Consider the following 27,000-nt stretch of genomic DNA (forward strand, 5'->3'; position numbering starts at 1 on the left):
TTCACTCAGTTTTAGATACCGTTTTACCCCAGGCTAGCCAGAGCATTTGTCAGGAACTGAGTAGTAAGATGAGCAAGGCAGTAGAATCATCATCTCAGAAACCCAACTCTGCCCCAACTCTGTCAGCCTGTCCTTGTTGTAGAAATGTTCCATTCCTTGGATTGTTTCTGTAGCCCTTCTCTGGATGTGCTTCAACAGGTTCGTACCTCTCCTGTACAGAGGATTCCACATCTGGATGCAGAACTCCAAGTGAGATCTCACAAGTGCATAGCAGAGGGGCAGGACCACCTCCCTCACCCTGCTGGCCGTGCTTCTTTTGATGCAATCCTGGATGCAGTTGGCTTTCTGGGCTATAAGAGCACATCGCTGGCTCACATTCAACTTGCTGTGCAGCAGAACCCCAAATCCTTTTCCTCAGGGCTGTGCACAATCCTTTTCTCCCCAGGCATGTAATGATAGCAAAAGTAGGCATGACCATAGTGCAAAACTGCACTTGACTTGGTTGAACCTCAAGAAGTTCACCCAGTCCCGCTGCTCAAGCCAAATTATGACCTGTAATAGAGTTGTTGGGTTACTCCCCTTTTAAGAGGTTTTCAGTCAATACAAAATATCACAGCTTGTGCTCCTCCTAAGACCTCTTAAATCACTGGCAAGAAGAACAGGCATTTCAAAACCTCAATTATCTGCTGTGCAATACAAGTATATCTTCAGGTGAATCTTCAGGGAATTATTAAGTCTGCAGCTAGAGATAGCATATATCCTCATAAGCATACCAAAGATCAACTTAGAAAAATGATATAATTCTTTTCTTCTATCTCTTCCTTGTCCCTTTTCTGTAAAGTGTCTGGCTTGCAAGACTCAACAAGTAATGAAGGTAACGTAATCAGGCTTCTCATATTCTGCAGTGAGCTTTCACATTGGAAGCAATGCAGAATAAAGAGTCTGTCTAGAGACAGTTCATAGCTTCTAGCAGTGAAGATACCACATACTCACACTACAGTGGAACAAGCACAGCTCCTGCCTGATCAGAGGAGGAAAGACAGGCAAGGCGGGGGGGGGGGGGGGGAGGGGGAAATGTGTCTGGGGGCTGCCACACTGACCAAATGCCACAGTTCTGGGGGTAGGTTCTGTTTACCTCTCTGCCATGATCCCTTGTTGCAGTCTATCCATGTGGGTATGTAAGGTCCTCACTAATACAGCCATTACCTTGCTGTTACTTTTGGGGCAACCCTCAAAGTTTCACAGTTCATGTGTAGATTGCCAGACAGAAGCAACACATCTTAAAAAAAAGCTATGAAAAAGAAAGGCACAAGGAGATGGAAACACTTACATAAACAATAGCTGCTGTTCATCTCCTTCCAGTATTTACATACTGCAATAAACTCCAAACAATTACTATTTGTGTTGTTTTTGTTCCAGACACATGGTCAGTTGCTTTGTTTCCCCCCATTAAACCACAACCTACAGACTCTAGAAACACTGTATTCTAACAGTCACAGGACTTCAGCTTGGGCCCTTAAACCAGACTAAAAAAAAAACAAGTTCGTATATGTTGTCCTGCAAATTATAGGTGGGTAGATGTCCAGGAGAAAGTTATCAGGGTTACAGGGATAAGGAGGAGAAATAAGTCAAGAAGTGCTTGTAAATTGAGAATGGGAGTTCTATAATACAGAACACTGCACTGTCTTTAAAAATCAATAAATTCAAAGATTTGTTACTTTCTACAGTGCAATTGTATTAAGGATTACTCCTTTTTAACCAGATTTTATTATATGGAGTCAAGAAGCATTTGCTGCTCTATACAAACAAGTAGTTCAAAATAGCTATACTCATATCCAAACCACAACACCACACACCAACTCAAACATACACCCACACAATATACACCTTCTATTGCCCCCTCAAACAAAACCACACTAACACCAGCACAACAAAACACCACATGAAACAAAAACCTACCTGGAGACTCTGCAGCTCCTGACCCAGGGAGGGGACTTCACTCCACAGTACCGCACCACACCAGATGAAACATGCTCCACTCCTGCAGGCATCACCTCCCAACTCCATTCCTCCTGCACACCCTCAGCCTGAACAAGAAAACCCACATACCATCACCCTCAAACAAAATGAATGGGCCTCTGACACCAAGGGACAGCATGCACCAGCCAAGAACACAACACAATTCACCTCCCTCCACAGAGGCTCTGCAGTCACACCAGATGCCTGCTCTGTCCTTGAAACTGCTGGAAGAGCTCCTCAGATCGCTTCTGAAGGGCCACCAGGGTGCACAGGCTGACCTTCTCACCCTTTCTGAACACTGCAGGGACTCGGGCTGTCCTTTGGTCCTCAGACACCCTTCCTGTAGAAAAGAACAGAAAGAACAGGATAGGGAGCTCTTCAGTACTCACTTCTGCCAGTTCCTTCAGCACACACAGGCATGTCCAATTAGGGTCTGGGAATATGCAGGCCTCCTTTTTGCCTAAATCACCTTTGACCAGCTCCACCACGCTTGAGACAAACTCCTCCTTCCTCAAAGCCTCTCTCGTCTCACGCCCCCAAGGAGCAGTCACAGCAGCCACCGGAGGGCGTTGGGCACCTCCGCCTGCTTACATCCCGTTTCACCAGCTGGTCCCCATCGCAGCAGGCCCACGCATTCCCTCATCTCTACTTTGCCTTTGGCAAACTTGACAACTTCTGTTAAGTTTCCATTAACTTCTGTAACCAAAACCCCCGGTGATGTTACCCACCTTTACTGCCTCTTGAGCCTCACCCGCCGGCTCTCCTAGGTCTTCCTTCATCCGGAGGCACGGCACGGGGAGTTCTGGTTCTCTCCACGGTCCCTTACCCTGAAAACAACACAGCCATCCCAAACGCGTTCCGGTCGGGCAAGCTGTCCCGCCGCGTCTCCGGGATGGGAACGACATCGCGCTCCTGAACTTACAAATAAGGGGCGGCGAGTGGAATAGGTGGTCCCACCCTGCTCGCTCCCACCGCTGGAAAGCGGAAGGGGCCGAAGAACCCGAAAAACCCTTCTCCGGTGGTTCGGCCGCGGCCCCCAGCTTATCTAGCTGCTCTCAGATGCTCACCGCTCCCACCGTCTCGCCGGTTCGGGCTGACGACGGGCTCCGCTGCAGCCTTCGCTCAGCCTGAAACAGAACAAAACTTGCTGCAGCAGCCCTTTGCTTTGCTTCCTATTCCCAGCAGCACCGAGAACGGAGGAATACGGCCCCACTCCGTTCGCTTCTACCGGAGAGATCGGGAGGACCTGACGGCGCCGCTAAAAAGCCCTGAGGGGCTGAGAGCGCCCCGGGGCTGCGCTGGGACTCGGGGAACAGAGCGGCAGCACCCTCCGAAAACGCGACGGCAGCGGGACGGCGATGTTACCCCGCCTCCGAGAAGCCGGAGGAGCCCGGCGAGAGCCCCGCGTCGGCCTCGAACGGAGCGCGGCGGGAGCCCGGCGTCCTCCCGCTGCGGGCGGACGGCACCGAACGGCTCCCGGGAGCTCGCCGCCTCCACGGTCCCGGCACTACCTGATCGGCTCACCGGTCCGGGCTGATCTTCATCGGGAGACGACTCACTGCAACCTGAAACAAAACAGCACAACACGCAGAGAACGTGACATAGAATCCCAAGGTCCCGTATTAAAAGCAGCCCCCCGCGGTACTTACCAGCCCCAACTGCACTACGACCGGACACAGCAGCAGAACCCGCTCCGGCTCCCTCGACTGATGAATCGCAGAAGCTCCTCTCGTGGCTCCCGACGGCTTCTGGAGGAGCTCAAGAGGCGTAGGGGGCGGAACATCCCCGGGCTGCCGACGAGCAGCAGCTGCGCCCGGGTGGCCGCGGCCCCGCGGCACCTGACAGTCGTGGCCTCGTTAGCGCCGGCCGAGGGCCCTGACAGCTGAATCATCCTTCCAAAGAGCGACCCCAGCCTTAACGATTTCCAGCGGCCCCTGCTGTGTGCTGTTTCTGCTTCCACTTCCCTCTCCCTTTGTTCAAAAACAAAACAAAACAAAACAAACAAAAAAACAAAAACAAAAACAAAAACAAACAAACAACAACAACAATAACAAAAGTTTGTTACACATGTACAATAATTGTACCTGATGGAGAAAACATGACTGAAGGCAGCAGTGAAAACATGGGAGCAATGATGTGACTGATTCCCCAGTGGGTTAATGATGCACTCGAGAAAATTGCTGACGTGAAATCTGAAGCATAGCTATACAAATGGTTCTGTATGGTGTTGCTTGGGATTACGCTCACATGTCACTTAAGGTAGAAATGCTTTTGGTGAGATTTCAGTTATCTCCAGATATGGACACGGGTACTCTGTAAAGACTTCAGTGATGAAAATTCCCTTTACATAGCAGTTTTGTTCTTAATTTTAAATCCTGACAGTTGTACTACACTCATTTACATTTCTTATGATGGTAGAACTGTGAATGTTTGTATCGCATGCTGTTATGGATATATCGGTCACAGCCATCAGCGGCATCAGACAGAAAAAGAAGGGAGATCTGAAAATGCAGAGTGAGGTGAGAGGTCCTTCTGAGGGTGTGCAATAAGTTGCAGCGTTCTCCGGGAGAAGAAGCGGTTTGGTGATGGCTCCTCTCACAGCCAAGCAAAATCCTTACATTTACTTAAATGCTATAAGGGAAGTGTTCTGGGAGACAAGGAGAGTCATAGTGCACAGCTTATAACTATTAGTGTGAGCTGTTGCTACATTCTGTTTCTTTGAGTGAGCACTTCACCGGACTCTCTGAAAATGCCTGACGTCTCTTATCTGATCACCTGATGAGTTCAAGATAGGAGGAACTGTAATCGGGTTATCTAGATTTATCCGTGATAGAGGCTGCTGCCCCTAGAAGGGGGAAATGAACAAAAACAACGGCAGCAATCTAAGGAAAGAACTTATTTTACTAAATACGAGACACAATATGATACAATATAACTACAACTACTATATCAAACAAGGCAGAGAAAAAGAAAGAGAGAAAAAGAGTCCCGGAGAACCGGGGGCCTACTGCAATCTCTAGGCGACAGGCTGGAACGTTGCTGATAGAGCGAGACGGCAGGGATGGAGCGCTCCAAAGCGATAGACAGGGCGAAAAGAGGGACGTTCCAGCCTGGGAGCGAGATTATATGTGTGTCCTCCTCCTCTGGTGATTCGTCTCTGGCCGCGTTGTCCCCTGGGATATGTAGTTTCCTCCAAGAGCTGAGTACTCGGGATGCTGCCATTCCACAGATCTGGAGCATGAACCTTCCACACTTCCACATACCCTCTGTTACACTTCCACATACCCTCTGTTACACTTTCTTATACCACCAAAACAGTTCATACCGCACATGATGTCATGATGTAGAATATTGACAGCACAAAACCATGACAGGAACTGAGCTTTGAGTTACTATCAGCTTTATGCAAAGGATGAGCTGAAGAATCTCTCTGACTCTGAAGGTGGAATGAGAATGCCTTGCAGGATATGTGGCTGTTAAATACTCTTAAGAGCTATAGCCCAAAACCTCCTTTAAACTTGGCCCAGGTGGCCAAGAAGGCCAATGGAATCCTGGCTTGGATCAGGAACGGTGTGGTGAGCAGGACTAGGAAAGTAATCCCACCCTTGTACTCAGAATTGGTGAGACCTCACCTAGAGTAATGTGTTCGGTTTTGACACCTCAAAGGACGGGCATTTTAAACCTAAATTTGATCGTGCTAGCGGTCATTCTGTGTTTCATTCATTTGAAGAGGTAATATTTCTACAGTACAGAGCTGCTTTAAGTGAGCTCTGTGGACTGGATCCCTGGTTGTCGCATGTCACTGACATTTTGCAGGTTGAAATGTTCCAACCTAAGGGTTGTATTTGGTGAAAAAATGAGTTACATCTCAAGTGATCAGCCCCACAGTTAGGTTGGATGGGAATGTGAAGTGTTTAAATCTGCTTTGAAGAGCAGTTCATTGGACTGTGTAAATATTTGGTCTTTTCAAAGGCTGGAGACTAAGTCACAGGGGACTCAAATTTCTTGTTTCTGTGCATTAAGCCAGTAGTTGACCTGCTTCAAAATTCAAACCTCTTCATCCCAAATGTATATACTGCTGACTATTCTGCTCTTTCATAATGCAATGCAAGGCAGAAGAGTCGTATTGTAGATTTCTGTTTGGAACATAAGTTGCCTAAAATAGCAATCATAAATTTTAAAAAAACCTTGTCCTTCAATTCTCTCAGAACTTGACTAGTGGGATCATTGCAAAACAGTGATAGAGAGGCAATAAATATCGATACCTATTTGGCTTCTCATACTTGAGACATTCAGATGCATCTTAGCAAGGCAGATGCTGGAAGCCCATTTGAAATTAATATTTCTCTAAACAAAAGACTTCAAATGTGTTGTTTATTCCTCACCAGTTTTGTGCATGGTCCCAAAGAGAGTGTACTTTAATGAGTGTCTGTCAATTTTTTGCTTTTACAAACGAAGTAATACTGATGGACTGCATCTGCTCTGTTACCTTCATTCTACCCGACCGACTGAATATTTGGCATTGCTTTCATGCCTCGCAGCTGTTTGCTCAGGATAGAGAAGTCTTTTGGCATTTGGCAGAGTGGCATTTGAGAGTAAGGAACTAGGCCTTTTGAGAAAGATCCAGTTTTGTCTTTACCAGGGACACATCAGTTTCTGTTGTCACTGTGAGGCACTAATATTTCAGGTTCTGGGGGACTGTGAGATTGTTTGCATGCAGCTTAATGTTGGTATTTGCTCCAGAGTTCATGAAAGCATTTATTGTACCCACTGTAGATGGTTTATGGGCTCCTCTGGCTCAGTTCCGTGACTAATGAGGCAGGGGTCCCACGGATCCACACCCCGGGAGAAGGGAAAAAAGAGAAAGGGTAGGGAGATGGGTCTAAAAACAAAACAGCAGCAACAGCCTGAGGAGCATAACTTATTTAGTAAATACAAAATATCACAATGCAAGATAACACAATACAGAGTCACAATGCAGAGAATTGTAGAGGCCAGAAGGGACCACTAGAGATCATCAAGTTCAGCCCCCCTGCAGAGCAGATCTGATACAGAAGGCGATACAATACAACATAATTGGAATTGAAGCTAATAAATCAAATAAAATGAGAGTGTCCAAAACCAAAGGCCTTACATGGCTAGGAAGCACGCTCAGCAGAGATGAGCGGAAGGGAAAAAGGGGATGTCTGTGCACAATTTTATCTTTAACCTCTCAATGGAAAACAGAAACAGAACAGTGAACAATCCTCTGGGATGTGTAGTCCTCCTATTCTTCTGAGACAGGTGTGCCAGGAAGTATTGATGATCCATGGATCTGGAGAATTTAACACCTTAACTCCCAGAATGTTGTCCATCACATTTAAATTCACACGTGTTAGACATGCTATCACAACGAGTTTAGAAATGCACATAACATAAAATTACTGAAACAAGCTGAAGTTCACTTAACTGGTACATTTTTTATTCATCAAGCTCAGGACTTATGTTTGCCAGGTTGTTGTGCCTGATCAGTTCCCAGATAAGATGTTTTAACTGTTCAACTCTGCACTGGACTCACTTGCTCAAGTATTTACTAAGATGTAGGGAAAAAAAATGAGAAGCTTTGCAGCGAGACAGCTTAGCATTTCATTAAGATCTGCAGATCTAATACCACAGATAGTATAAACCATATAAAACAGCTTATTTCTACTGCCCCATAGACAACAGCAGCGTTAGAGCAAAATATAAGAGCTAATTAAAAGTTTTTGCTGAATTATCTTACTGTAGCAGGTAGGAAAAAAGAAAGAAAGAAAAAGTAAAGAACAAACCAAGCCTATTAGCTTTGAACACTGTATCTGCAACAGAAATATATCCACTATCTCAACCTTAACTTTAAATTACAGTACTTTCAAGCTCATAATCTGCTTTAGGATCAGCATTGTCACAACAGAACACATTGAATTAGATAACAGAGTAAATCAGAAGCACAGCGTCAGAAACAATGATTGACCTGCGTCTCTGGGGTTTCGGTTCATTAAACCTGGGCAAACTCAATCTGCTATCCCACGTGCAAGAGTTCCTGTGCAGAAGATCAGGAGCAGGGAAATTATTTCCTCAGGTTTTGAGAACATGAACCTGTGAAAACATGCCTTGAAGTTCCTTTTAACTGTATCTGCTAGTAAAGTTTAATAGGTTATCAAAACCAAACTAATTGAAGGTGTAATACAAAACTACTATGCGTGTAAGTAGCAAAGCAATTGTTTTCTCTGCTGTGATTATGAAAAGTGGAAAAGCATCCAGCCTGATCCTGCTCAGCAGGATGCAGACATTATTTGCTGACTCAAAATTCCTATACTTCTGCTACCTTTATGCTGTGCTTAGATTACCACAGCCATCAGCATTCTTGCCAATATTTAAGTGACTGAGTTATTGTCACAGATCAGTGCTGCATGCTAGTATGCCGCAAGCAGCAATCCTACCTTCAGCTCCTCAGTATTCCTAGGGGCAGTTTCCTTCCCTATCATTACAAAATGCTCTCCTTGGACTCTTTTAACTCCATCACACGTATTATATAGCCCATTTCTTAGACATTAGCAGCTGCCAGCAGTTTTCCCCACATGGTTTTCCAATAGGTCTCCCATGACAATGACTTTCAGAAGCTGGCCTACTCATTCAGAACCTTCAGACTGCTTAACATGTCCCAATAGTTCTGAACTATGTGATTTCACTGGCCTTAGGGGAACTATACTGTAAAAAAAATAGCATAATTAGCATATAATGAAATCATAGTATACATTGTGTATAACAACAGCATTATAGCACGTAGCATTTCCATTGGTGCTTTGTTCTCCAGAACTATTCAAGTAATAGCGTTCTCAAGCAATACGTTATTAATACAAACATAAAACACAAACCTTCTATGCTACCAAGGGAATTAAAACAGAATGAAACTAAACACAGCACTTACAGCTTCTAAGAACAAACAAAAAAACCCTCAATGCAAATAGTTTGGCAATTCCCAGAAATATAATCCACCAAAAACTAGAAACCAGGAAACAGATTTGCGGTTTTGTGATTTCAAAGAAACAGAAATGTTACAGTACAAGAGGCTTTGAAAAGATTCTAGGGAGCATCACTTATGTCCAGCTCCTTTTCAAGCTTGCAGTCGGTACTCGATGTTTTCAGAACTGAAGCAAGATAGGCCTGTAGTAAAGAAGGAGCTTAAGTATTAGTGTTTTTCAGCAACAGCATTTCTGAAGACCAAGCAGTGGATGTGAGCACAGAGAGGCTGTGGGTGCTGCATTTCAGCAGTGGTGACAGCGGGTCACATCTACTGGTGCAGATTTGTAGGCGTATGGCATGCAGGCTCTTGTTCGTAGTTGGTGAAAATGCATAGCTTCTGGTGGTGATTGCGCTGAAAAAGAGTGCTTTGCAGCTGACAATTTTCTGTTTCAAACAATGTTATTGTGTTCTTTGTATCCGTTGTAATTTCCACTGAGATAAATGGGAGTGACCTGTGTATATATAAGGATCATGTAGCAGTGTCTAGAACTATTATTTTGCTATGAATGGAAAAGCTGCAGAAGGGTGAGCTGAGGACACAACTCCCAACTTCAATTAAATTATTAATGAGTTGATACCAAAGAAGGAAGTAATTCTTCTCTTTTCCACTATAGTTTTTTTTTCTTCCTCTCAGTTAATATGAGAACCATACTGAGGAGCACACAGGGACAGCAGCAGCCCTTCAACTGCAAATTACCATATCCTATTTTGAAGAGTTTCTTTCCTTTTCCAGAGTGCCTGCAGAAATGCCAGGCTTCCCAAAAGAGACAGCTTTGTAACAATACCAAAAAAAAACCTGCTGTGCTCTTCTGCACGTAAAGATTTGATATTTTTTCTTTTATCTTAACTTCATAAAGAGGGACAATTTCATAGGCCTGGTTTTGCTATATATATTAGAAGCAAATTTTTACAAGACTGACACTGACATGGATCTAGACTTAGATTTCATCTGCCTGTGCTCTCTCTGGTTAGAAGCCACAGCAACATTGCTACCAAATCCGTATAAGGAATAAGCAACAAGGGAAAAAAGAAGTCAACATTGCTGCTGCCTGTTAATCACTGCACACATATGCAGACAGAAATTTTCTTTTAGCCTACAAACCCGCCTGCAACTGCAAATTTGCTAGAGGTATTTTTATTCTACAGCTTACAAGAATAGAAGACTATTTTCTCTGTAACACACAAAATTACTCAGGGCAGACAAAAAGAAAGGAACACAGAGCTCACTGATTATCTAGAACATACCAGCTTGCTGTTCCATCAGCAGCAGCTTTCATGAGTTGCTCAACTTCTTACACGGTCTGTGCCTATTGATTGCAAAAGATAATGATGCACATAAAGCTTGTGTGCATTGTTCTATAGTCCATTTAATATTAATCTCAAACACAGTTTTATCTTTCTCTTCCCCCTACAAGCCAGCCACCATTCTGTTTAAGCATAGAAAGAGTTGTGGAATATGGTTAGCAAAATAGCTAAGAATTTGCTTAGATGAAACTTCAAAGACATGAAAGGAAGAGCTGAAAGAAAAGTAAAGCAGCCAAGGAAATACTTTGTTCATCCATCCATAATTCCTTGCAATTAAGTGGCAGTTTGCTTGCTATACTTTCCTCGTGAAAATATGCAAAAGGGAAACATTTTTAGAAGCATTCTATAGCTTTGAGTTACAGTGTGCTGCATATAACCAAACTCAGCTGACTGTTTAGTATTGCGGCATAGCCCTCTTGTATAGAATGGTCAAAAAGATCAGGTAGCTCCAAGCATCACAAGTTGGATTTGATCCCCTTCCAACTTAGGATATTCTGCGACTCTGTGAAAGCCATCCGCATAATCCTGTGATTTGAAAAAATAAACATAAAAAAGCATTTAAAAGCTAACAACTTAAATCATATAAAAGAAAGTTCTAAAATCATAGTTTCTTCCCTTGTTCCTCTGATCTTTGGCACAACTTTTTGAAGATCCTAAAACTATCACTGCGGGTTCCTTTTTCTTTTATTCCCCATTTTTATTTTAGTTATCTGTTTATTTTCGTAATAGTACTAGATCTCTTAATTCCAGCGTATAATGATGGGAAAAAAATAATACACAAAAATCCCAAAGAATCTAGGATATCATTCGTTCTCCTCTACTTGTACCCCCAATACTTAACTTCCGTAGCTCAGCTCTGTCACAGTTCATCCTGGCTTGGCCTGGTTCCATGACGAAGAGGCAAATCCATGAGCTCCCAAAACAAGGATGCTGGCAGAGGGCTCTCCGAAAGCAATTGAAACCTGAGCTCCTAACTCTGCTTTTGTGTGCAGCCAGCCACACCAGCAACTCCCAGGCGAAGCTCCAGTCACGTACTGGAAGCAATGCTGCCTCGTGCTGCAGCAGCCTCTCATCAAGTATTTCCCTGGTCTCCTACAGTTTACAAAAAACATGCATTACTGAGCAGCACCCTTTAACACAGTCATCCCACAGCACAGTCTTGCCACTTGTGAGAACAGTGTAAGGCATACAGTATTAAGGACTCTATCCAGTAAGGAAAGGTATGCTCATCTGAGGCCCCATGGGAACAGAGCTACACCAAATTTAAGGGGCTGGAAGGTGAAAATTCAAAGGTCGGAAAAAAGGTTGTTGACAGAACCTTGGCTTCAAGTGTCTAAATTGCCATATCTGTGCAAGTCAACTCACACGGGCAAAGCCAAACTGCAGTAATGTTTGTTTAAATTAAAAAAAGGCCTCAGAAATGACTAGAAATGCATCTAGCAAAAAAGCACATAAGGAGATGATGTGTTTGTTCTTACCATAACTTTCTGAAACGTCCATTTTTCTCTAACATTCCTACAGCTAGTCACTACTTTTTTCCTTTTTCTCTCACCTTTTTCCATACATCTTTTCCATTTTTTTCTCCAAGAAAATGAAGATCTATCAGTGAATCCGGTCAACTCAAACTGAATTTTTCTAGCCTCGACCCCTGGGAAACGGGAGCAGCACGTGTCTGAGCCAAACATTTCATCTGTTTTTTTTTTTTTTTTATATTTTAAGCTCAGCTGCATTTGTGTCTGTCATGGTTTTGTGATCATCAGTATTCCACATCATCACATCCTTGTAAGCACATTTCACCCCTTTTCTTTTTCATAGCAAAATAAAAAGGTCCCCAGTATTTAGTTTGATAGCTCTGGAAACTATTTAACAGCAATGCTGACTCATGAATACACATTCCTATTTTCACTTGATGCAAAGAAATTAAATACCACAGAGACTGCTCTACAGCAAAAATCCAAATAAGCTGGGAGAGAGTGAAACTGCACTAGGCTATAACACACTGATACGCTTACAAGATTCAGCCAAGCTTTTCTTCTTTCAACCGTGATAAGTGCTGGCATATTCTTCTGGCAAACTGATGTTAAGTACTTCAGCATGTCTGCATACTTGCTAGGGTAGACGAAAAACTCATTACAGAAGAAAACAGAGGTCTAAGAATTCAGGGCGGATGGGAGGGAGCCACTGCAATCAGAAAACAGTTATTAAATTGAATGCTGCATAGCAGAAAGCCCAACTTCCCTATGAAAACTACAGAAAAATGAAAAACAGGACATTTTTTCTTCTTTCCTAACAGCAGATATTTTAATGTTTTTATTTTACATTTCTTGCCTGCTTCTCTGAAAACATCTCCCTTTCCCAACCCTAATATAATATAAACTGAAATGCCACAAAGAGTTTTAAAGAAATGTCAGTGGCTATAATAATAGCATATAATAATAACAAGACAAGTAAAAGAGTGAAATGTTTTGATGCTTGCATATCACAAGTCTTTCAATAGGAATACTTCTAATGTCCCAAGGCAGGAGTTTCCTATCAAAGACTTCACTCCGGATGTTTTCTCAGAGCATCCCGATCATCAGCCTATATGGAACAAATCAAGTTGCTCATGTTCACCAAAGAAAATGATCACAAAAGCAATAACAGACTTTATCAATGGTCTTGCTGAGTTTAAGAAGGCTTCGTGAACATAAAATCAAAAAGGGTTGCGTTTCACAGCGGTTTGGAGGTGAGTTCGTACCCTTCCTTCATGCTTCTCTGACATTGGTAATTATCTGAGGAAGGAACAGGATGGTCTGCTGATATGTTATAAAAATAGAAATTTAATACTTACTTTTAAGATAGATGCTCAGGACACGTTAGAGGGTCATGTTCAAATCAAATACAGCTCAGGAGCCAAGGGAGAACAATGCTGACACCAAGTGGAAGAGAACGTTGCTGCAAACTTGGGATGGATCTCAGAGCCACAAGTCTTCCACTGAGGTGTAAAAAACGTCAGATGAAGGCCACATAGATCCTCTGAAGGTAGAACTTAGTGTTATCCTAACATGTACACTAGATTAATTATGACTCTCTCCCCTCTGTTGTAGCTGGCCTTAATAAGCAACACAACCACCTGCCACTCTAAACACATCAGACACTTCTCCCCTTTGTGAACTGCAAATAACACTCCTCAATCTACAATCAACATACGGCCTGTGAGTCTGGCTGTGGTAGGAGCTTTCAAGCTGCTCTGCTCACAGCAAAACTGAAAACAGGCATTCACAGACTGGGAAGTAACAAAAGTGAGTCTCCACTACTGCTTAGTTTGTTTCTGTACAGCGTATCGCCTCACAGTGTTTTTCCAATCTGGTAAAGGCATCTGTCATCAATCAATTTTAGAAAGATCTTTCCCACTCACATTTTTTATGCCATCACTGAATGGCTGATGGTGATCAGCGTCGTCAGCTTGTGCAATCACTTGAGCACTATTTCTGAATTACTCATTTCATTAAAGAATCGTAGGACATCAATTTAACCAGGTTCCCTCTTCATGTTCAAGTCACTTCATGAAGTAAAACACAGCTGAGAGCGTGCTTCAAAGCTTACAGAGCACGCCTCCTGCCTCCCCTATTCTTTCCAAGCACAACTTTCATCAGCCAAAGGAAAATACAAGTAACATTGTCTAGATGTCACAGGGAGCAGGGAGGTAGTGGCAAAATCCACAGATTCATAGGAAGGATTTAAGTGTGACAGCATTCATACAGTAAGGCAGGAGAAAGTCCCAACAATGCTGGAGCAAACATTAAATGTGTCACATTGACTGGATCAGTGGATCTCATCATTTGCTAAAAACAGATCAGGCATATTTGTCATTTCAGAGTTACAGACCTCCAGCATAAAGGCAGGCCTGCTGAAGACCTCAGACACAGCTCAGAAATAACATCACACATCACCAGACCACATCCCTTGTGCTCTTCACCCATCAATGGAAAGGCTTTGCTGTTGAAAACCTAGAATGAGTAATGAATATTCCAGCCACCTCCAGTTTGTTAGGCTTTAAAAGTCACAACTGCCTAATACGGTGCTCTTTATCAAATCCTTATGTCTGCAGTCAGTAAATTATTCTTCTCTGTTTATCCAGAAGAAGAAGAAAAAAATACATTTTCACAATATATTACCCATAATCTTTGTGGAGATCCAAGTCCAGCTCTGATCCTCAATGTGCGGCATTTTTAATCCAGTCTTCTGGTTTGGACGGCTCCCAAACACAAACTTAAAACTTAATGTTTAATGAGCCCATGCTTTTAAAGAATTTACAAAGGTCAGGAAAAATACTTTTTTGTGTGTGTGTGGAATGGGAAGTAATACAAAGAAACCTTTCCATAACATAACAGCAAAGCCTACAGAAGCACTAACAAATCTCTTGGCAGTTCAAGTGCTACACGCAGGACTCGTTATGCTCACGTCTAAACTCAACTAAAAGTTATCTTTGCAAAGCAAAGATATGTGAAAGAAAACAATCCGGATCTGTACCAGTTTAAAGTTAGGAAATAATGCTAAATCCACAAATATGAATCAGGACTATGAGAGTCTATCCATGAAAAATTACACTGACTGGACCCTTTAGTCTAACCTGGAAGCCTGAGTTTCATATATCATAAGATCACATTTGCTTCATTTTTGAAAGGTTTCAACTAATTTCAAAAGCATTATCATGAGATTAGCAAAGGAAAACATCATTTAAATTGCTGCTTAAATTGAGGACAGTCCATTCATCAGACTGCAAATCCTTTTTCATGGCAACTTCAAATGAAAGTGAAGCACCAATTTTTTCTTTCTTTCTTTTTTAAACAAATCGGTTGATGTGGAAACACTCCCCTCTTTGAAGAATGCTGAAAACCTGACACTAACAAAACTCCCTAAGCCACAAAGAGCCATCTCAATAAAACCATAATTCAAATAGATGAAGTCTCCATAAAATATTTAGGTGCAGTAGGCCGACCAACTCAAACCACACTGTACAGTTTCAGAAATCCATTCTGAGGTGTCTGCGGTCTTTCTGAAGGGCTGCAATAGTGTTTAGCTCCCCTCTCCCAGCCACTGGCTCTGCAATCCCTTTAGGGCTCCACTATTGCAGAGAATAACTACAGAGTCTCTGCAGCCTTGCTGATAAAAAGAGAAGCATACATAAAGGGCATGGGAAGAAGAGAAAACAAGAAATGAGAGTTATTTCCTCAGGGCGTTAGCTTTTCTTCTGACTGAAGGACGGGATGCAGTGGTATGCACACACCCCAAAAGTTGTGCTTCTGTTTGCTTAATTCAGGAAGGATTTATCTATCGTGCTTCAGTACAGAGATATGAAAAAGCACTCTAGAACTTGATAAAAAATAAAATAAAAGTCCAGTCATTTCTTAATCCAGAACATAAGATTTGGAAACGATGATGACAAAGAGCATGACAAATCACTACTGGAAAAGTTTGATTTATAATTCAATTAGCTTCTATGGTGTAATCTTCTACAAAAAGCACATCCCAACAACAATAAAAAGATCCCTCACATTAAATAGCTGAAAATGCAAACACCAGTGTAATTGCTTCAAGTTGCTTCAAGAGAAACAGCCAATAAAAGCAAGTTTCATTTCCAGGAAGCAACAAGGGATCTGAGCCACATTTGCCATTTCACTTTTTGCTTGCTTTGCTGGAACTGGTTCATGCACGTTGAATATGTTTACTTTGTAAACCTAACTTTGATGTTTCTCGTTTAGTGGACTTTCAGCAATTGTTATATTATGAAAGATGGAGGGTACCTATCCAATATGCTGGATTTCCTGCCAGAAATTACAAAAACAAGATCAACCACAGAATTCTGAATTCCCTCCTCACCACAGATGGGATTTCTTTCATAAGCTTACCTCAGAGCAGGAGTGTGCCTCACGGCTATGCTTCGTCTGGGCTTTTATTAAGGAACTTGAAAGGATTTTTCCAGAAAAATTCTTTCCCACATCACCACAAGCCCAGACAGACTGTGACATTTTGCAGAAATACAGGGAGTGAAGTTCCTTCTAAAACGAAGTCATTGAAATAGAATGCCAAGTCTCTTGGCTTTTCCAATACCTTTCCAATTTCCTCTTGCTACTGTAAGAACACATAGTTACTGTGAGCAGAAGCAGATACAGTTGGATGGTCTTGCACACTCATTTGAGTACGTGTTTCAGGGATTCTCAAAGGAGAGTTGACATACGAGAGTATAGTAGAAGGTAGAAGTGTGTGCTTTGATGCTGTCTGCATGAATTGACTAGGGTTTTAGATCTGGAATCATTTCATAAACATCCTTGCACTTGTGTCTTCTGTTCTCTGTACTTACGATTATACAGAATTCTTCAGTTTTTTTTTTGTTTTTAAATATGGAGAGGTTTTCCAAGAACGACAGTCTCAGTATTCTCCTTGCAGAACATGCTCTGCATATGAATCATGACTTAGCATTATAGAAGTCTGCTGATTTTTCCTTAACACAGGCAATTAAGAAAGAAGCCAAAAAGAAAGGAATCAAAAACATGAGAGTCATGAGCTTCAATTACATACAATTTAAATCTATTCAATAATACTCTACATGATCTGTTACCCTTCCAATCCTCTAGGAGTGACCTGCAAGGATGCGTGGTAACTTCATGATGTAGTCTGAGACCGCGGGCCTTACTACTACATGCCCCTCAAGTCATTTCCTAATAAAAACCAATTTCTAATTAAGTGGTAATGATACATAACATCACAAATTGAAAACAAAACTTATATTGACCCTCTCCCTAAAGCAACATTAGTCTATCAAGGTTCTTCCACCAGAAAATTTTTGATCAATGAGGCTAACAAGAAATCCAAGCGCTAGCATTCTTTTAAAGAAGAACATGTCACCCAAAGAGAATCTGAGACAAATTCAGCAACATATGGAAAGATGAAATGGCTTTCACCCTTCCATATTTGCTCCCCTGAATCACCAACATACAGCAACACAATATAAAGAGTTTCAGTAGAGAAAAAAATCAGTGGCTTTAATCTAACGAAGTTCTGCATTGAGATATTTAACATGGAAGAAGTTGGAACTCTATTCTTGTCTCTGTTCTTATACAATTACATCAGTATTTTTTTTCAAAAATCAGAATTTTAACTTCTGGTTCCCCTCTAGCTTATGCTGAATACTTATAGTACCGGCAAGTAGCTGTGGTCAGTACTTAAACTACATATAAAGTAATTTATTTCCACTTGTAGTTTACAACTCAGTGAAGCACTTCTGATTCCTTGCTGAATCAGTTTATGTAACTTTCTTACCTGGAGGCCGTCTGCTTGTCTTGCTGAGAAACAAGGGTTCACATCGACAAAAAGCATCTCATAATGCTGAAGCAAATACAGCAGGAGGCCATTGTAAAGTCTTTGTTCTTCACAAGCCAATGGACTGACAGGAATCCTAAGGGAAGAACAGATAGATAAAGTTTCAGAGCTCTGAGATCAGGGTCTCATGATAAGTCATGAACGGAGCACCCCTAATGCCCCGAACAATTCAGAGTGCATCCTGTTAGACAGTTGGATAAAACAAGTGTTCCAGCCCCCTTCCTAATACATGATTGCTGGGACAGGAGTCATCTTCATCTGGTGGGGGTCACGATACCACAAAGCTCACAGTGATGGAGTCTCAGTGTGCTACAACTACTCACATCACATCAAATCTTTGACGCAGCAGAACAAGATAGCTAGAGCCTGACAGTTTCTCAGCTGTGAAGTTCATAATATCAAGGATGAAGAGGACAAAAAAAGAAGCCACAAAAATCTGCCACTACTCAAAGGTACAAGGGCTGAAAGAGCTGTTTTGCTGTTTCAGCTTCTGAAGGTGAATTTTGATGACATAAATATTAAAAGTACAGCCTGTGTGTGTGTGGGGGGGAATAATAAAAATTCTAAGATAGTGTTTCAATAGAATAATTTGTGATTTCATAGACTTTGGTCACATGAAGCAGAATTTCCAGGTGCTCCCAACAACAGATTGTCCATAATGGGATTTTTTGTTATTATTAAATAAGCAGTAGTTAAACTTGTTCTATCCATGCAAGTAAACGAAATTGGAATCATTTAATTTAAATCTGGGGATTCATTATGTGACACTGTAATCTCATTCCCTTAAGGGACTGCGTATTCCCATAGTGAGCTATCTGGAGGCTTGGGGAACATTACATATAAATTTGTTGCCCGATCCAGCTTCCCTGTTTATGCTGCAACAACTCAATTCTACACAGCATGATATTAATATTTAAACAAGAAATTCATAAACTAAGGAGACTAAGGAAGAGAAATACACACACCAGTCTTCCGCTTGCCAAATTAGTACCTTTGCTATTCATTTGCAATTTTGAAGTACAAATATATGCACAGGGTCCAGTTCAAGCGGTTTCATTCACATATAATTTTTGTAAATCTACAGTTGTTTCTGTAAGAGCTTGGGCTCCTTTTAAAGGAGAATGTATTAAGCAGAGTTATAGGCAGATATAACTTAGATGTACTGGACAAACCACCTCGATCATCACTTCTTCCTTCAGGACTGTCTAACAATTCTCCCTCTTGGATTCCTCTTTTTCTCAAAACTTGTCCATTTCTCACATGACAAAGCAAAGCAAAAAGAAAAATCTTTTTAAGGCTGGTTAGCAGAGCACACAGGAACCCCAACCAAACTCTTTTCTCCATTAGCATGGAATACTCCACAAGCCGTCCAAAGACAAACAGCTCTCCATATTTAGTGGGGCTCACGTTCACATAGTACTTCTGAGTGCTCCATTCTCAAGTCAACATCAGACAAACCAAAGCTATACTCAGAATGTGATGCTACAGCTGACTCCAAATATCAGACATCTGCAGATATTCACAGGTGGCAACACATGAGGATTCCAAATATAGAAAGAACATTTTTAGTTTTCTCTGCAGCCACATTCCACATTCAGTTTCAAATAGTTCTGCAAAACAAGCACTTCCTGCCACTTCAGACACTTCTGCTTCTAGCAGAAACCAATCATCAGGCTGACAATAGAGAAGCTGCGTTCACACCACACTGGCCAGGAATACGTTCTTAGGAAGGGCATAGCTACTGAAGTACATTCTGCACTTCACCTCAAAAACTCTTTTGTAGTACAAATCCAACAACAAAAAAACCCAAAACACTAAAAATAAGAAATAGAACTTGATCATCAGGAATCAACTAGTGTTTTCCTTGAGAAAACCTAAGCCTTTTAAAGTTGCTTTGCCACAAAGCACAAGCTAGAAAATTCATACACGCTTTGCCTTGGTTTTGTTCAGGAGACCTGCCAAGGTTCCTTGCTGGCAGAAGCTTATTTGTAAGACTTGCTGTAAATTTACAGAAAGAATGAGTCAAAGTGAGTAGATGCAAACAGATAGTTGGCTAGCACCCTTATGCACGCATCCAAGAACTGCTAACTGCAGTTAGCAGAAATCTCTTTACCAAGACAAGGCATAGCAAAGTGCACACAAAAAATCTAAGTAACACAGGTCAAATCTCTGATAAAAGAAAAGCAGCATTCACTCAGCACTTGTGCAGGCAAATAGGGTGTGAAACAGCTCACAAGAAGTATGAATAGCAATAGAAGTGAATAGTTCAGAGGATGAGCAATAAGAATTCTCCAGTGGGTCCCAGCAAAGAAAATCTAGGGAGTAACCAGCATAACTCTTGACCTATGAGCTATGTTTTTGGCTCCCTCACCTACAAGGAGGTGAGGACATGACAGCAGCATCATGCAGATGTTAACACTGAAATTTCAAAAAGCAAGAAACACGTGCCAGGGTAAAAATCTAAGAGAACAGTGCCACAGGAAAAGGAGATCAAAGCTGGTTTATGAAGACTAAAGTAAAATTAGAGCATTTTACTCAGTTATAGTTTTTTTCTGATATATACCTACTTTTTTATTGACACTTTTGGTCCTATCACACAGAACAGGCACAAGAATTGTATGTGCCACTAATATAGTAGCAGAACAATTCCAGTATGAAGATATTTTCAGTCAAATATTCAAAATATGCAGGGTTAAGGTAAAGGGTTGCAACAGATTAAAAACAGAGAAGTGACATTTAATACCCAGTTTTCATATGGTGACTTTTTTTTAGCCTTTAAAATTAAAGGTAATAAGTTCTCTGTGATCCTGTAACTAGACTTCCAACGTAACACCTGTGCTAAAGCATATAATTTCTATGTCGAAATTAACGTACTTAATAACTGTTCAGTATACGCAGTTTAGTTTAGTAAGGAATAATTAGCAACAAGTTTTATGTTCCAATTTTGTGTCCCAGTGTCCACAGCTACTCCACGGTCCAACTGCTGAAATACCAAACTCTGACACCTTAGCAAAGCATATGGGATCTGTTGAGTCCTGACCTAAAACACTGATTGAGTACTTGGGCAAAGGACTCAGGCCACCCTGAGAGCACAGGTGAAAATAATTCAGCTGCATGGCTGGAATAGGTGGATCCTGACTGCACCTCTCTTAGACTTCATATAAGGTCTGACTGCCAGTGGGGAAGGGTTTGTTCCTGAAGATTCCTCCTTGGTGGAGCTTTCCCCCTGCAGATCTGGAATCTTCTGATATGGGTAAGCAATTGTTTTCCCCTCCCTTATAGCACTTTTCTATCTTACCCGTCCCCCCATCATACCGATCTGCCCAATTGCTACAGTAATCTATGAATGTGAGAGGTTTCAACAATAAAATTGTCAATATATTGAGACAGATAATAATCAGAGATTGAATTTATGCTTGAACATCAACAGAATAAAAATTAAAGCAGAATGGTTTAATAAACAACCCAAAGTAAAAGCAGGAAGACATAACTGTACCAGAAATGCAGAGTACCAGTATGCGTGAAGAACAGTGAACACATGAAACGAATTAATGTTACAAATGTAGTTAGCGTTACATGCAGAAAGTTATTTCCAACAATAGCATGGGGTATATGTTTCTGTAGATTAGATTTAAAATTGTATTTTCTACTACTATCTGAAGCAGAACTCTACTCAAACTATGGCAAGGAGTACTCAATGTGTCTTACTTTCCTGTTAATCCTGGGTGCCAAATGTTTAACAATGTTGCAGCTAATTGTGTAAAGTCTTGCTCTGAGAGACATAATGGCAATGCATGGCTTTATTCCCCGTACCACTCTTGACTACCTAGAAATTCATCTTGTACAGGGAAACGCAGCAGTTTATTCTGAATCTTGGAGGCCTCGGGCCACTCAGTGGGAAGCAGTCCAGCAATCCTACTGAAAGAAAACGCCAGTTGCAAGGCTCTACTCCCCACCCAATTACCAGAAAGGTGATTTTTTCATAATTCTAGAAGGCAGCTCTCAAGGACAGCAGCAGTTACACACTTCACAAAAAAGAAAATGACCTACTGGTTTCCCTCTCCCAGAGCTGGTGAGATCAGAATGACTATAAAAAGCATTAACATTCACATTCATTGGGCAGATATACTTCTATTTACGGTAGCTGTGCTGTCTTGACAAATCACTCTGGCAGGGAAGCTCGAAGCTGATCATTTCTAAGGCTTCTCACACAGATCACTGCCACAAACGTTTAGTTTAGCACTAAGTGAACTCTAAAAAAAACCAAAAACCCAAACAAATGGGCATGCTTGGAACTGGCTTGAGAAACTCCCAGAACAGACTAGGATGCTTAAAAACTGGAGGGGCTCATCACTTAAAAAGGGAATCTGCTTAGTTCTTCTGCAGAGATACAGAAATCAGTGGGCATACATTCAAAGAATTTGGGAAGAGAGTAATAAGGCATTATTACGTGTACGTGCACATAAGCTCAATGGGATGGTAAAGGTGCCTTAAGACACAAGTGTGACAGTCAGTGCAGTCCTTGTTGAGTTAGCGTGGGGGTGAGGTCTGGATTTTTGATGAAGGTTTTTTTAGCATCAACCTTTTTTTACCTACTGCAAGTATCGTACAACTAACCCAGACACTGGGAGCAAAACTCATTTGCCTACACTTATTAACTACTTTCAGTACACAGGTCTTAAGGGTTTTTGCTGTACAACTGCTTTGTTCCACAGTTGAATATCCTCCATGGTGAAGCCTATTCTCGTAAGAGTGAATGCTATAAACCCTGTCACACTACACTCTACTAGATAAGTCTCTTCAGCTGTTGTTGTTTTTGTTTTTGTTTCTTTTTAAGTTCCTTTTATTAACATCACCTGCAAGGGCTATAAACTGTTACACAGTTTATAAGCTCACAGAGCAGAGAAACAGACATTGACCCACTGAAACAAAGGTGTGCAAACTTTGAGACAAGTATGAACACTTCATCACTTTTCTGCATCAATGTGAAGGATAGGATGATGTGCTGATATTTCTGTTTCTCTGGAAAACCCAGCACTGTCAGACCATTCCAGGCCGCTGCTTCTCACCACCTTGACTGGCCTGACATATGCTCTCCTACCTTTCTTTTTTAGCATCCAGTTAAGTGTCTGGCCTCTACTATTCCAAATGCAGCTTCAGCACCTACTGCTTGCATTTTAGTGGCACCAATATATCCAAAACTCTCTCTGCAAAGGATACAATGAATTACTTTTGCATCTTGGAGAGGCTCCCTCTGCTGATGTTACACTAGTCCATACTATTCTGCATAGACATTTAACTTTCAAAATGCTGCACTTCCTATTGGAGATACTGTTACTACAAAAAGCTTCATTTTCTAGTGTGATCACGTAGCACTGTTTAAAATGGGTGAATAGACACAGAGTACTTACTTGAAAAGAGCAGGTCCAAACACAATGGCCAAATTTTCCAGAGTCATGCAATTCACTGCACTGTATGTTGCTACCTTTAACAGGAAGGCAGACAGGAACTGGAGAAGGTTTTGATGTGCTTTGGGAAGGCAGCTAATTAACTGTCTCAGATTCTTTATGCATTCTGTTGTGTCAATTCTGTGCTCTGTATTTAAAAATAAAGAGGTTATTACACAGATATTCCTGGTAACAACAATCTCACCAGAGACACTGAAATATATTCTTTACTCTTAGTATGTATTCCAAATGACACATTTCTACACTAAGTTTTGATAACTATTTTCATAGATTTTCCAGATTCCAAGTTTTATAAGCGCTCTTCATGCTATTTTTCCTGCTAGGGCAGAAGAAGCCAGTACTTGCTGCTTTTTTTTTGTAGAGCTGGTAACAGGCAGTAATAATGTATACGAACACTTAAGGCTACCTTTAAGGACATTATAAGATTATTGGCCTTGATTTTCCCCAGAGATCTTATACATTTGCCTCTCATTAAGAGGTGTAAGGAACTGTACCCCTTCAGCCCCAAATCATCTCAGTTTTCTGACTAATTCATAGCTCTCCATCTCAAAACATTTTTGCTCTATAAAAACACAACTGCAGTTACACAAGAGATGCTCAGAAAAACTAAGTTGTGGATGCTTAGCGTTTCCTTGATTCTCATTCTTCAAAGGAGTGTTACAAGGCAAAAATCATCTCTGTTTGATCAGCAATTCAGAATTAGTGTGATAAAGTCTCCTGGTATTAGAACTGAAATGGCGATGCTGCTCAGTAACTGGCAGCTGATGCTCAAATTTGCCACAGATCTCCAGGATGCATCTGTGTAGCTTCAATATTGTGAACAGCAAATCACATCCTTTAGGGCAATTCTAACCCTAGAAAATACATTCCATAAAGATTAAGACCAATGTTGCCCAACACATTAATGAAAAGGGGTTGGAATGGAGGAGGAGAAAAGAACGAACAGCAAGATTATTCAGGCTAGTCAAAGCAAGGTGACTGCAAGAATCTGTAGAAACCAAAAGGTCTTTCAGCACAGTCTTTTGGAGTTGATGAAAGTGATTTTGTGTACTTCTTTTTGTCATCATTTTTAGTTGGATTCTTGTTTGTTTTCTTTTTTATAAGCATTTACATAACTTGGAATTCAGCAGATGAAGTTTGAACAAGAGCAACGTGCAGTAAAACACACTTATTTGTACACAAATGCTTGAATTAGTTATCACTGAGAAGCACTTGTTGTAATTGCCTGAAAGCATTAGCTACCATCCATGGTAGAGTTGTATTTGATTGTACACTATTAAGAACTATCAACGTGAAAAGGGAACTAGACAGCACTGCTGTAAGCAACTCCTTCTGGCTTTGCAATTGAAATACTTCACACCATTCCGTGCCACTTGCTGCTGCTAGACAGTAAGAAAACTGGTAAAAAGTACTAAATCAGAACGTGGAATAAAAAGGCTGCTGCGCAAGGAAACGTGAAATAAAGAAGATTTAGCTTTGGAAAGAGAGATGCGAGGCAGTAGAAATATAAATGTAATACTATGGTGATTAGATTCAAAAATGGCATCTCAGCAAGTAGTAATGCACTGAGCATTTCAGAGAAGGAAGTTTAGAAGTGACCACTCTGTACCTTGGAAAGTTTTTATCATGCCAGTACAGATGTTGTCTGGAAGAACAGCCACTGGCAGCTCATTTAGAAACAGTTTCAGAAGGCTGGCCACAGAATCAACATCTCCATGATTAATGAGGTCTACATTTTCTCCCTGATTGTACTTCTGCTTCAGCTCCTTGATTTTATTCACTGAGCCACTGATTCGAAATATACCAACACGCTGCAGACCTGCTCAAGAAGAAATATGAAGCAGTATACAATAGTTGTATATCATTATATTTTTGAACATATACAATTACACGCACACACACACACACACGTATATATATAGGATGGCTGCATGGTATAGCTCCTCTGAACAAACGTGAAGGTATCAATAAAATACCCCCTCTATATTTTAATATTACCAGACCTTTGTCAAAACTGTAACACAAGTGCATGTTTTTTTGTTATGCAGTGACACAGTATTTCCCAGGGTCAGAACTGGCATGCTTCATGAAGAGGTGAGGTACAGACACTTTCTGGGGTGTGACTACTGACTCTTCCAGGTACTAGCCAGGCATGATACCACTTGAAAGCAGCCAAAGAGAAGGGAGAGGCAGGGTGATGGTGGTTACCATCATAGAGCCTCAGTGTCTCTGGTGGCCCACATGCCAGAATTTTTGTTGCATAGCCATGGCACCCAAGGACTAGAATACACCAGAGAGTTTTCATGATATTTCATGAAATTATCACAAGACTCAGGTGTTCTTTCAGACCAAAATAAGTGACCATTGTATTAGTGAAATAAAATGAATTTTAGACATTGCTCTCATCACTGAATTTGTCAAAATTCTCTTCCTGTGTTGTCTACTAACTAGATACTGTACAATTCAGTGAATACTGTACAGTTCTGTGACTGGTCTCAAATGGCAAAACAAAGAAAGAGCAACAAAAAGAAAGAAATGAATGGATGCTTCTCAGAGTGAAGCATGCTAAATAATAGTTTTATTTATTTTGTAATGTTGCTGAAAGCAGAAGGGGCTTGGACTGAAAAAGATGATCTAGATAGGGAAATCACAACAGGAGATCAAGAGGTTCTTGGTAGAAGCATAGACTGGAGTGTAGTGCAGGCAGAAGAATGTGCCTTTCCCAGTGCAGAGCAAAGAAAGAAATCGCAGGACTGACATAAAGGTACACTGATTGGTAAGTTGCTGCAAATAACAGTACTTTTCAATTCCCATTTTACTACCATGCTGATATGAAAGATTTAATTACTGTGTCTTCTTATGCTGGCATTTATTTTCAGTGTTATTTTAGCCACAGTTGCATTATTGTTCTGCATAAGTCTGGGAAAGCAGAGAAGTAACAGTTGGCCTGCCCATTTAACTTGAAGGAAACGAATGGTTGGACTGGATGATCTTTTAGGTCTTTTCGAACCTTGGTGTTTCTGTGATTCTATGAAATGTCTGGATTCTTGAACTGTTATGTGTTCAAGGTCTTCTACTTCATTGGTCATATATATTTCTTAAACAGTAGTGGTGTTGAATCCAAAGGGCTCATCTACCTCAGGCTCATCTGCCTCAGGGTCATCCAGAAAATGTAAGTTGTTAGTTGTACTCCCTGGAACAGGAGGTTGTTGCTTTGCTGGAACATATGTCATTAACAGATGTGCATGTTTCATTCAACGTCATTGTTTACTGATGGACCATGTAACCATATGAGTGCAAGTACCATATAATGCTGTTGTGCCATATAATCCATTGACTGCAATTGAAGGCTTTTCAAGGTTTTTCACAGAGCCTTACTTCACTGTAAAATTACATTTTAGGAAGGAAACCCAACACTAATCTACTAGTTTGGTCTTTTCTAAATTAAGTCATTCCCAGAATGTTGTGTTCTTTGTCAGACTTAGCTACAGATAACTCATTACTGTACAAAGAAAAGCGTTGGCTTTCTTCTGTACATACCATTTTGCCATTGCTTTTTCTTCTGCAGCATTCTAGTGCCACTTGATGCTTCTGCGATCAGCTGGAACTAGAAATTGTTTCTTATTGTAACACTGCATAGGGACTGACACCTCACTTTTGTATCTGTTCATTTAATTATCTTATGTGAATGGACAGGCTCTCCTTTTTGGTAATTATAGCTATATTTTCTTCCATACTTCTTGAGATAATTGCAAGTCTGGCCTCCCAGATATTTATATCCCCTTCCACATTACTGTCAAGTGCA

The 27,000-nt window shown here is 41.2% G+C and overlaps 1 protein-coding gene across 8 annotated transcripts in view; it reads right to left on the reverse strand.

The window, feature by feature from the left end:
* Window positions 1–10,955: 10,955 nt before the first annotated feature.
* Window positions 10,956–27,000, reverse strand: part of LOC140253806 (protein FAM13A-like) — a 205,333-nt gene continuing 189,288 nt past the window's right edge. Inside the window, exons 7-14 of one of the 8 annotated variants that reach the window (XR_011904005.1) lie at window positions 24,805–25,014; window positions 23,139–23,322; window positions 17,668–17,803; window positions 16,257–16,406; window positions 13,196–13,339; window positions 12,378–12,546; window positions 11,918–12,013; window positions 10,956–11,457 (exon numbers count right to left, since the gene is read on the reverse strand). Coding sequence is in view for 2 of the 8 variants with exons in the window: in XM_072339758.1 (XP_072195859.1) it covers window positions 14,214–14,354; window positions 16,257–16,406; window positions 17,668–17,803; window positions 23,139–23,322; window positions 24,805–24,823 (630 nt within the window). In the remaining 6 variants the exon portion in view is untranslated. Of the gene's footprint in view, window positions 11,458–11,917; window positions 12,014–12,377; window positions 12,547–13,195; window positions 13,381–13,759; window positions 14,355–16,256; window positions 16,407–17,667; window positions 17,804–23,138; window positions 23,323–24,804; window positions 25,015–27,000 lie in introns of those variants that run through there. The other 7 variants (XR_011904006.1, XR_011904008.1, XR_011904009.1 and 4 more) reach the window with 7 other exon arrangements.

The sequence above is a fragment of the Excalfactoria chinensis genome, chromosome 6, assembly GCF_039878825.1.
Source record: "Excalfactoria chinensis isolate bCotChi1 chromosome 6, bCotChi1.hap2, whole genome shotgun sequence".
NCBI lineage: Eukaryota > Metazoa > Chordata > Aves > Galliformes > Phasianidae > Excalfactoria > Excalfactoria chinensis.